Below are 12,450 nucleotides of genomic sequence, written 5' to 3' on the forward strand. Positions count from 1 at the left end.
CGAGGGCTGAGCCGGCGATTCAGCGCCACCCACAAAACGCCGGCGCCGGCAATGCTGCCGCCACCGCCCAACCCCCCCACCCCTCTCACCTCGTGTCGCACTTGAGAGCCAGGAAGCCCTGCAGCTCAAATTCCTCTGGCAGGGGGGCACCTGGCAGAAAATAAAGATGGGTGGGGGGAGGCGGCAACGAGAGAGAACGTCAGCTGGGAGAGAACCAGAATCAAAATATTTATTGACACTGCAGGAGGAATCCAATGAGCTATGAAGCTCTTTTCACAGATGTTCAGTCGGGATGGGTAAGAACGTTACAACAACAAACAGTACGAAAACACGATAGGAGTACGAAGAGAGAGAGGGGGGAGGAGGAGAGGCTGAGTGGCTCAGGAGGTAGGTCAAGCAACACATGCACGGACGGAGCTGCCACGGTGAAGGGGGGTTGTGAAGAGCGGCGCGCGCGCACACGGTCCCTTCTCCTGCAACGCGGCGGATTAGTCGTTACGTTATGGGCAAAACCGCGTTGCAAATTGACACCAGTGTGGGCGCCACGGTGGCTAGGAAATGTTAACTACCTCGCCTGGTATACGGGAGGTCGTGAGTTCGATCCTGACCCTGATGCCTGTATATTTGGAGTTTGCATGTTCTCCCCGTGGTCGCGCGGATTTTTCTTCGGGTCCTCCGGTTTTTCATTTCACATTTAGAAAGATGCGTTTCAGGGTATTTGGCTGCTATAAATGTCCACGTCATAAGCCACTTCGTTGAGCTCCCATGTGTTGCTTCTGAAAAAAAATCTGTGTAGCTCAGTTGGCCTTACCTGGTAAAAAATAGTTTAGTTTTAAATAGTAATTTATATATATAATATAGGGGGTAAAGCACAGTCCGCGATAACGTGAGATGATTAACGCAGGGCCTAAACAAAGACTCAGGGTGCATGGTGGGCAGCAGCATCTAGAAGCATCCAGCAGCATCCCAATGCCTCCTTGTGCGATGATGATGATGCTGCTACACTGAAACCGCGACTGTACGACTGCTTTATTCCTACTCGCGCACGACGTAGTTCCGCTCGTTCGATCGCGTTATGTCCAATTTGTATCTGCATTACAAAATGTGTTCCCGAATACATTCATCGTGTTGTGTCAAATTCGCGTTATGAAAACTACACGCGGCGCTACAGGAGAACAGACTGTTATGCACGTTGAACTTTTTCGCACCGTACGTAGCTAACCGTGCTCACCGGAGGTGCAGGGGGGGAAGGACAACAAACTAAACACAAAAAGCGGTTCTTAAGAAATTAGTTTTCAATCTGAATGATGATTTAAAAGAGCGTAGCTCCAGTGGCTTCCTAATATCGGAAGAGCGTTCCAGACGGGTGCCGCAAAGCGCACGATGCGGTGACCACCATCCTTGTGAATCTCTCGTCTCAGCCAACTCACCAACGACTGCACGATAAAAAAGGCTCACAGTGATGACATCATCTTAATTTTTAATTTTACCAGGTAAGGCCCACTGAGCTAGATAACTCCGTTTAAGAAGCGACCTGGCCACAAATGATAGCTCAACGAAGTGGCTTAGCACATCAACATTTATAGCAGCCAAATACTGTAAACGCACGTCGATTCTAAATGTGGAGGGAAAAACCGCAGGACCTGGAGAAAAATCCACACGACCATGGGGAGAGAGAGACATACACGCAAACTCCAAATATACAGCAGGCGTCAGGGTTGGGGTCGGCCCCACGAACTCCTGCACACCAGGCGAGGTGGTTAACAGGTTGCCACCACAGGAAGACTTCTTGGCAATTCTGGCAAGTGGCCTGAAGAAGCTGGTTGTATCCACCAGCGAAACGTCGTTCTCAAGTGCAAATGTTGTGGGTTTACTCGCCATCACACCGACGTTCTGAAGCAACAGCTAATTGGCTGTGCCGGGTGGTGGTAGGTTTAATGACACATTTATATTTATGCGATCTAAACTCCCAAAACCTTCATGACGGACTGCACGAGAAACAACACCATAAAATTGGGTTTTTCCATTTCATTTGTAAGCTCACAGATCCCTGAAAGGTCTGGACACAGTCCCATGAGTGAGCTCCTCTGGTAGGCAAGGCAGAGGCGACTGGAGCTGGCCACCCACCCCCTCGTGTGCCGTGTCGGCCTTCGTAGGTGCTCGCAGACAGCACTTGCCCCAACAGTCTGCTAAGGCTACACGGGGGCTCTTTGTCTCGGTGCGAGTGTTTGCGCGAGTACTCACTGGACTGGGCGTCGGTGCCGTCGAGGTCGTTTGGCGCCGATTGGAGGCTGTTGAGAAGCCGCGCCAAACTGGGCCATAGCCTGGTACACACACAAAGACACAAAGATCCCCCATATAGCCTTAACAGACTGTTGGGGAAAGGGGTGTTAGCGAGCAGCACCTATAAAGGCAGGCACTGTGGCACGCTAGGGGGTGGGTGGCCAGTACAGCACCACGCGCTTAATACACTCACACAGACCCTCACATCGAACACACACCGCAGCCATCGCTGGCCACGTGAAGTGTTGAAGGCTCACTGCTGGCAGGTCACGGGACAGACCCAGGTTGACTGAGACGGCTTACAAACACACACACACTACATCATTATACCTCCTTTGCCAGTATCAAAATATAATAATAGGGTATTTCCCCTTGTTTCTGGCAACAAAACTGAAACCTTTTTACAGGGAATCATGTGTGCATTAACCACAATACCTGTGGTCAAAATGCAAACAAAAACCACACTCATTACTTTGATAGTGCATTGTCTTTGAGCTGTACGCCTTTTGGCATCCTCTGGTCTAGCACCAATTGAGACGAGGTTCAAAAGAAAGCCATCTCTGGTGTGGACCAATCAGTTTCAAGGACAACGCATATATTACCAGTGTGTTTTTGTTTGCATTTTGACTGCAAGTATTGTGGTTAATGCACACATGATTCCCTGTAAAAAAGGTTTCAGTTTTGTTGCCAGAAACAAGGGGAAAAACCTTATTATTACAACACACATGAGTACAGCTCTCATACAAAGATCATCCGTGTAGCCTTAACAGACTGCTAGCGAGCAGCACCTATGAAGGGCGGCACTGTGGCCCACGAGGGGATGGCTGGCCAACACCACGCTCCACCACATTTAACTCCCCAGTGGCGATGTTCACACATGGGACCAGGCACTCGTTTTAGGCCGAGTAGACCTAGTGGAGGCCCGGGACCATTTTAGAAGTCATGAACACAAATAAGACGTGAAAATAAATAATATTACAGTCAATCACATGACATTCAAGAGTTGGTGGGTAATTAAATCCGTTGAGTTAGGGGTGCGGCGAGCATGAAAGGGTGTGGTTCTCTATTCTATTCTTGTGTCCGGCAACACGAACAGGCGCTTAAATGCCGCTGTCAAGGTTTTAGCGGCCACCTCCAGTAGTGGGTTTGCTGCACGCTCCACAGTCTGGCAGGAAGGACAACAGACTAAATACAAAAAACAGTTCTAAACAAATTAAATTTTGGATACTGGCAAAAGGTCCCAATGATATAACTGCTCGACCCGAGCTATTAATAGTCTGGTCTGACAATGGTGGTGCAGAGACGAGGCCAATCAGTTTCAAAGACAATGCATACATCATTATTGTTGTCACAGCATGTTTTTTTGCATGTTTTTCCACAAGTAATGTGTGGTTAATGCAGACTTGATACCTTGCAAAAGGTGTATAACTATTTGGTGTGCCTTGCAAAAGGTGTACAGTGGAACCTCGGTATATGTCGTTAATTCGTTCCAGAAGGTAGGACTTATACCGAAAATGACGTAAACCAAACAAATTTTTCCCATAAGAAATAAAGGAAATAATCCGTTCCAGAGTATAAGAAATTATATTTTATATGGCACAGTATACATTAATGGGGTTGTATAAAATAATTTAGACACTACTTATTACTAAAATGCATACATAAATTAAAATAAATTGAAATAAAAATGTTTAACGTCACTTTACCTTGCTGAGAGAAGTTGATAGCCTACGAGGATGGTGGTGAGGAAGGGGAGGAGTCGTGAACGGGGTCTACGCGGGTAGGCGGTGACTCATCCCGACCCATACAAGTTCTAACAAGGCGTCGTATCCCAAGCAAGACGTCGTATCCCAAGACATTTTTCTCTCGTCAAAACACGACGTATACCAAATTAGACGTATTCCAAAGCCGTCGTATACTGAGGTATGACTGTATATCTATTTGGTGTTTTAACATCTCAACACAAGTCCTGTGTTACTGCCAGAGAGGGAATAAAGCTTATTCTTGTTCTTTTCAGGGGGATTGGTGTCAGTTTCAGCATTGAGGTTCTGTTGGGCATAGCTTCATTCAATCGCGCATCTGGCCAAGATTTGTACCCGAGCTGCCAGGGCGAGCTGGAGCGCGGCGACTCTGCCAACTGAGTGGACCAGTGATGGATGGTGGCGGCAGTTCACAGCACGTTGGCCATGGCACCCCAGGGGTTCGTTTGTGAGTTTACGTGCCGGGGCGATTCTTCATTTGGTTTTCACGAATCTCTTTTATCCAGGGCTTGCGCTTCTATCCATTATAACCCCTAGATATCTTGCTACAGTGAGGGAAAAAAGTATTTGATCCCCTGCTGATTTTGAACGTTTGCCCACTGACAAAGAAATGATCAGTCTATAATTTTAATGGTAGGTTTATTTGAACAGTGAGAGACAGAATAACAACAAAAAAATCCCCAAAAACGCATGTCAAAAATGTTATAAATTGATTTGCATTTTAACGAGGGAAATAAGTATTAGACCCCTCTGCAAAACATGACTTAGTACTTGGTGGCAAAACCCTTGTTGGCAATCACAAAGGTCAGGCGTTTCTTGTAGTTGGCCACCAGGTTTGCACACATCTCAGGAGGGATTTTGTCCCACTCTTTGCAGATCTTCTCCAAGTCATTACGGTTTCGAGGCTGACGTTTGGCAACTCAAACCTTCAGCTCCCTCCACAGATTTTCTATGGGATTAAGGTCTGGAGACTGGCTAGGCCACTCCAGGACCTTAATGTGCTTCTTCTTGAGCCACTCATTTGTTGCCTTGGCCATGTGTTTTGGGTTATTGTCATGCTGGGATACCCATCCACGACCCATTTTCAATGTCCTGGCTGAGGGAAGGAGGTTCTCACCCAAGATTTGACGGTACATGGCCCTGTCAATCGTCCCTTTGATGCGGTGAAGTTGTCCTGTCCCCTTAGCAGAAAAACACCCCCAAAGCATGTTTCCACCTCCATGTTTGACGGTGGGGATGGTGTTCTTGGGGTCATAGGCAGCATTCCTCCTCCTCCAAACAAGGCGAGTTGAGTTGATGCCAAAGAGCTCCATTTTGGTCTCATCTGACAACAACACTTTCACCCAGTTGTCCTCTGAATCATTCAGATGTTCATTGGCAAACTTCAGACGGGCATGTATATGTGCTTTCTTGAGCAGGGGAACCTTGCGGGCACTGCAGGATTTCAGTGCTTCACGGCGTAGTGTGTTACCAACTGGCCTGGACTTTTGCAGCTGTTTTAGACTAATTTCATGGTGCTGATTCCAAATCTGATCTCAGATTTGCTCTATCACATCTAATTTTTATGCTATCGGCATACCCCATTTTAATTGATTTTACCCGAAATTAACTCTGTCACTTATTATTGCAAGTTGTTGTGACTCAGTGACTGCTTTAGTGTTAAAATATGGTGCTGTATTTTTAGGATAGTGTTTATATTATCATTTTATGTAGAAATCCACATTTATTTAATATTTTTCTTCTGCAGTTTCTATTGAAAATGCAATATTTGATATCTCAAAAACCTGATGTGATAGACGAAAACTGATGCCAGATTTGGAATCAACACCCCAAAATTGCCTTAAAACTGTTGGAATACCGTATGCCAGAAAAAGGGTGTTGACCAGTGTTATCACGGTGGCTAGGTGATGTTAACTACCTCACCTGGTATACAAGATGTCGTGGGTTTGATCACTACCCTGGCATCTGCTGTAAATTGGAGTTTGCGTGTCTCTCTCCACGTAGTCGTGTGGATTTTTCTCTCGGTCCTCCAGTTTTTCCCTCCACATTGTAGAATCAACGTGCATTTCAGAGTATTTGGCTGATACATATTTCCAAGTGATAAGAGTCCTTCGTTGAGTAATCATTTCTGATAGCCTGGTCGCTTCTGCAAAGGAGCTACGCAGCAGCTTTACCTGTGGGTGCGTGCACGTGCGTGTGTGTGTGCGTGCACGTGTGTGTGCGTGCACGTGTGTGTGCGTGCACGTGTGTGCCTGCGTGCACGTGTGTGTGTGTGTGCGTGCACGTGTGTGTGCGCATGCGTGCGTGCGCGTGCATGTGCGTGTACGTGCGAGCGTCTCACTGGCAGTGCTGCTGCAGTGCTCGGTGCTCCACCACCACCGGACGGGCCCCCAGCCACTCCAGCGCCACCTTCACGGCCGGCAGCGCCGACGGCGCCCGCACCTCCTCATTGGCCGGCAGCACCGCGTAGCGGCACAACCCGTCCAGCAGGGCGCCTGCACGGTGACAGGCGGTGGCACACGGCGTCACACGACGTCACGCGGCGGCACACTTCGTCACACAACCTCCCGCGTGGCACAAGGTTGGTGGCAGCTTCCGCATCTCTCTCCACGCGACCTCCCAGACTGCTGCGTCCCCCTGTATCTACCCCTGGCCCCTCACTCCGCTGAGTTACCGCTGTACAAGAAATACGAGTGTCCGATTGTTTTTTTTTCGCATCGTGTTTGTTGTCTGTAAAACAGAGCTTCATAGCTCATCGGGAATCTCCTCGAGGATGAATAAAGATTCTGATTTGTATGTATTCCCCTGTATCTATCTCGTGTGTGCGAGGACCTTTACCATCCCTCTGTATCCCCCCCCCCCCGTATTTATCCCCCTGTGTGTGTGGCAGTATCCCCCCTATATCTCCCCTTTGTGCGCCTCTTCATTTACCAGTGTATGACATTAATCCCGCGTGTGTATGTATGTTTAACTTTTTTCGCACCGTACGTAGCCAACTGCGCTAATAGGTGCGCGGGTGGAAGGACAACAACCTAAACACAACAACAACAAGCAGTTCTAAATAAATTAGTTTGCCAATCTAGATGATGATTTAAAAGTGTATTGCACCAGTGGCTTCCTAATATCGGAAGGAAAGAGCGTCCCAGACAGCCGCAGAAGTGCATCTCAAAGCGCCGCGCGATGATGCGGTGACCACCGCCTTTGTTCGACGGCAAACCAAAAGCCGCTGCTGCTGCGTGGATGAAAATCGAAGTTTACGCGATGATGATGATGGTGGTTTATCCTCCTCTGTATGTCGAGTGCCGGATTATCCTCGTAGCACAAGCAGCTACATATGCTACGGGCCCCGCACGTTCAAGGGCCCCGCGCTAAATGCTTTCAAGCTATCAATTCCGGTTCAGTGATTCTGGACTTGCTCTATTACTATAGTACTACACTGCCTTAAACTTTCATGAACGACTGGGTGTTGAAGGTTAGCGATTTGTCATAGTATCTGGCTGTATAGAAAATGAAAAAATACAATGACTTTACTATGCAAGTTAAAAATTTGTGTTTCAATATTTAGGTGTTTTTCTTTTAATTTAGGGCCTCCTCATAACATATGCTACAGGCCTCGCACTAGCTTAATCCGGGACTGTATCTGTCCCCACACCTCTCCCTTCCCCACGCCCGTGTCGCCGCTTCTTCTCACTGTAGAGTGTGAGCGCGTTTGTCCACCGCGTCTCATCGTCGTCGTCGTCACCATCGTGCTGCTGCTGTTGCTCGGGCTCGGGCTGCTGCTCTTCGACGGCGCCGCCGCCGCCACCCTCGCGCAGGTGGTGCATCTGGAAGAGTGTCACCACCACCAGGTGCACCAGCTGCTGGGCAGAGAGCGCCCTGGCGGCCAGCAGCCCCTACTCCCGTCGCACAGAGCACAGGGCAAGCGGTTGGTTACATCGCAACCACAATGGCCACGGTGACTAGGAGATGTCAACTGCCTCACCTGGTTTACGGGAGGTTGTGGGTTCGATCCGGACCCTGACGCCTCCTGTATATTTGGAGTCTGCGTCTGTCTCTCATCATTAGTGGCTACATGTTAAATACTTCGCCTGGTATACAGGAGGTCGTGGATCCGATCCCGATCCTGACGATGCCTGCTGCTGTATATTTGGAGTCTGCGTCTCTCTCTCATCATCACGGTGGCTAGATGTTAACTACCTCGCCTGGTGTGCAGGAAGTCATGGATTCGATCCCGAAAAAGAGCTGTAATACATGCTCAGTGGGGGCCTTACCAGGTAAAATAAAAATAGTTGAGTTTAGTCTGTGCGATAACTCCAACATCAAATGCTCTCAATTACTATCCTCACTGCTGCTGCAACTGTTGCCGCCGCCGCTGCTGCTGCTACGTCTCACCTTGAACGCCTCCTCCAGCTTGTGGCTGAGCGTGACCAGGCGGTCCAGGCTCTTGCCCAAGTAGACGTGAGCGTGGAAGCGGATGAACAGCTTCAGAAAATCCAGCAGCCCTATCTTCACCTTGGGCTCCTCCCTCCTGCGGGACGCCACAAAGAAACAATGAACACAACTTGTAGTAGTCGTAGTAACAGCAGCGGTAATAAGAAGCTTCCCCACCAATATAATCCATTATGTAGGTGTTTTTGGGGTTACATCGTGGAAATATGTTTCATTAAACCCGCCACCACCACCATCCGACACAGCCAATTAAGTAAGGGCTTGTCACGTAAACAATACGTGGGGTTATTCAACCGCCCAATCATAGATATCCCATTATAATTTTAATGAATATATTAACCCCCCCCACTCTCTCGTCTTCACACCCCGATTGGCTCACAGGTGATGTCATCACATTTACCACCTGCTCTATTTAAGACCGAAACAGCAGGAGGATTTCTTCACAACTCTGTGTCTGTCGCCTGATGAGGCTGCTGATTGTTGTTGTAATTACTGGCAAAACGTCACGGTTACTCGAATGGTAAATGTTATTGTGGGCTTGACTCTCCAACACACAACCGGTGTGCGCTGAACTAGAGACACGTTTTGTTTACGTGACACAAACCTCACTAATTGGCTGTGTCAGGTGGTGGAGGGTCTCACGACACATTTATACTCACGTGATCTAACCCAAACAAAAAAAGAGTTTAACACGTAGGCTTTCGCGACCAACAATAAACCTTTATGATGAATAACACACCCAGCTGTTGTTTAACTCCCTTCCCGCAGGGAGACTTCCGAGGAGAAGCCAAATCCCCTGGATCCCCAGAGAGGCAGTACAGCAAAAACAGATGTGGAGTTCCACCTCTTCCGTTTGTATGCAATAGCGCGTCTCCCCCTCGCACGCGTGTGGTTTCTCGCTAGGCATGCTCCGGTTTCCTACTGCATGTGAACGCTCATTCATTGGCCGATTAACTCCTTAATATAAACAGAGAGGACCGTGGAGCTTGGACAGTAGGTGGCGCTGGCTCACCAAGTGAGTGAGCCACAGTGGCTAGGAGATGTTAACTACCTCCTCTGGTATGCAGGAGGTTGTGGGTTCAATCCCAACCCTGACGACGCCTGCTGTATATTTGGAGTTTGCGTCTGTCTCTCCCTCTCCCCGTGGTCGTGTGGATTTTTCTCCGGGTCCTCTGGTTTTTCCCTCCACATTTGGAATCAACATCACGTGTTTAGAGTATTTGGTTGATGCTTTAAATTTCCACCGATAATGATAAGCCACTTGATTGAGCTATCATTCGAGAGCTACATAGCTCAGTAGGTCTGTACCTGGTAAAATAAAAATTAGTTTTTCAATAGTTTGTAGAGTGCCTTCCTGCTTGTCCGTGATTCCTTGCGCCTCCGTGTCGTTCTGGCACGCAACAAGTTGAACGTATTACCATTCAAATAAGACCCCAAGCAATTATAATTTTTATTACAACCCGTGAAACGCCGTTCAAATCTTGACTTTCGTGACTGCAGGAATTCATATTCTTTCGGTAAAGTTACGTAGATAGGTTCAAAGAAAATAACCTATCTACGTACCTTTACCGAAAGACCCAAAGAATATAAACGCCGTTCAGTTTTATCGATGGGTTCACATCTCGCCACTGAAGGTGCCTAACAGTGGCTAGGAGACGTGGCCTCTCTTTCTGCGTGCATGCCGGCGTGCCGTGGCCCCGGGCCCGGTTGTTTGGTGGTGGTGCGGTGCAGCGCTTGCCCCTCGATGGCCTTGGACAGGGCCTTGCTGAGGTTGGTGCCGGCCGCCGGGAAGGGGAAGCGCACAGCGATGCTCCGGCAGTAGTAGAAGATGGTGGTGAGGTGGTCTCCGCGCGACGATGCCAGGATCGCCAGCTGATTGTACGGCTGGCCTGCCGTCGCACCGCACCACACGCAGCAGCAAGGTGTTGTAAAACATGGCAAGTACACCGTACTTAGCCCCTTCCCGATGACGTACGTACATGTACATCATTGTACGTCATCAGTTTTCTTACGATTCTTCTGATTCCGTTCGTACTATACGTGTGCTAAGTTTTCCGAGCTGAAGACGTACCAATAAAGTAATTTTATTTGAGATCCGATGACGTACGTACATGTACTATGTCTTCCTCGCTGAAGACGTACCGATAAAGTTATTTAACATGTGTTCCGATGACGGAACACGCATGTACGTCATTGGAATCGGGAGAAAAATGTAAGTAAAATAACTTTATCGCTACTACATCTTCAGCTAGGAAGACGTAGTACCGAGGCTCCCCCACAATGCCATGTGGCAGGGAACGAGTGGCGTGTGGCACAATTGTTGGCACCGGCTACCGTAGAGTGGCAGCGGTCATGCTGCGCCTGGTATACAGGAGGTCGTGGGTTCGATCCCAACCCTGACGCCTGCTGTATATGTGGAGTTTGAATGTTCTTCTCCCCGTGGTCACGTGGATTTTTCTCCAGGTCCTCCAGTTTTTCCCTCCACACTTAGAATCGATATCACCACACGTTTAGAGTATTTCGCTGCTGCTACAAATTTCTACGTGAGAAGCCACTTCGCTGAGCTATCAATTGTGGGCAGGTCGCTTTTGAAAAAGAACGACACACCTCTGATCAGAACAGTTGGCTACGTAGGGTGCGAAAGACGGTCAAAATAAATACATACATACATGCCACACGTGATGATAGCAGCTCAAGTGAATGAGTGGGTGGGTGTTTGTTGTTGTGACCTGTGGTGTGGTGGTGGTGGTTGAACACAGTGTGGTGGTGGATGAGATGAAACCGTCGGTCTGGTAGACCTGTCTGTGTGTGTGCGCCTAGTACCCTGGGGTGTGCGTGCGTGTCTTTGCGTGCGTGTCTTTGCGTGCGTGTTTTTGCGTGCGTGTGTGCGTGCGTGTGTGCGTACCATTAGAAGGCACCAGCTGCGCAGCATGCCTGTAGTATGACTCCGCCTGGCTGATTTGGTTGCGGTAGCGAGCTGAGTCGGGGAGGCACGGCACATGCAAAACAAAGATCCCCCCGTATAGCCTTAACAGAACGTTCGGGCAAGTGCTGTTAGCGAGCACACACAAGTGCACATGCACACACACACACGGGGCCACACCATGATCATAACCACCACCACTGTAGCAGCAGCACTATACAACCTAACCCGTGGTGGCTAGGAGATGTTAACTACCTCGCCTGGTATAAAGGAGGTCGTGGGTTCGATCCCGACCCTGACGACTGCTGCTGTATATTTGGAATTTGCGTGTTCTCCCCGTGGTCCTGTGGATTATTCTCTGGGTCCTATGGGTTTTTCCCTCCGTGTTTAGAAACATGCATTCTGAGTAATTGGCTGCTGCTATAAATTTCCACGTGTGAATGATAAGGCCCTTCGGCCGAGCTATGTAAGCTCAGCGGACCCTTACCTAGTAAAATAAAAATAAATCAGTTTAACACGTTAGGCTTTCGCGACCAATATTTTTCGTAAGAAATGTTTTGGGTTAGATCGCGTGAGGATAAATGTGTCGTTAGACCCGCCACCACCCAACAAAGCCAATTAGTAAGGTTTGTGACGTGAACAAAACGTGCCAATTCGTTACTCGTACAGCACTTCCCGGTTGTGTGTTGGGAGAGTAAACCCACTACTACATTTACAATTATAGTGTATAGTGTAGTGTATAGTGTATACTATACAGCACTTCCCGGTTGTGTGCTGGAGAGTAAACCCACTACTACATTTACATCATAGTGTATAGTGTAGTGTATACTTTACAGCATTAACCGGTTGTGTTTTGGGAGAGTAAAACCACTACAACATTTACAACTCGAGGACCGTGACGTTTCGCCAGTAATTACAACAACGGACACCATCAGGCGGATAGCCAGAGTTGATAGTTTTAACTCAAGGGCTGGGATCCTTCTCCTGAGGGGGGGGGGGGGGGGGGGGGCAACCATGTGTTAACACGCATCCGAG

General features: G+C 48.6%; 1 protein-coding gene across 1 annotated transcript in view; it reads right to left on the reverse strand.

Moving 5' to 3' along the window:
* The window catches only part of SMG7 (SMG7 nonsense mediated mRNA decay factor), a 58,334-nt gene that overhangs the window by 32,854 nt on the left and 13,030 nt on the right, over nucleotides 1–12,450 (reverse strand). Inside the window, 7 exon segments of the mRNA XM_078620012.1 lie at nucleotides 90–150; nucleotides 2,245–2,324; nucleotides 6,385–6,538; nucleotides 7,735–7,936; nucleotides 8,436–8,571; nucleotides 10,231–10,381; nucleotides 11,398–11,469. Of these exon segments, the coding sequence (XP_078476138.1) occupies nucleotides 90–150; nucleotides 2,245–2,324; nucleotides 6,385–6,538; nucleotides 7,735–7,936; nucleotides 8,436–8,571; nucleotides 10,231–10,381; nucleotides 11,398–11,469 (856 nt within the window).

This window comes from Lampetra planeri, chromosome 68 (assembly GCF_965212315.1).
Source record: "Lampetra planeri chromosome 68, kcLamPlan1.2.h2, whole genome shotgun sequence".
NCBI lineage: Eukaryota > Metazoa > Chordata > Hyperoartia > Petromyzontiformes > Petromyzontidae > Lampetra > Lampetra planeri.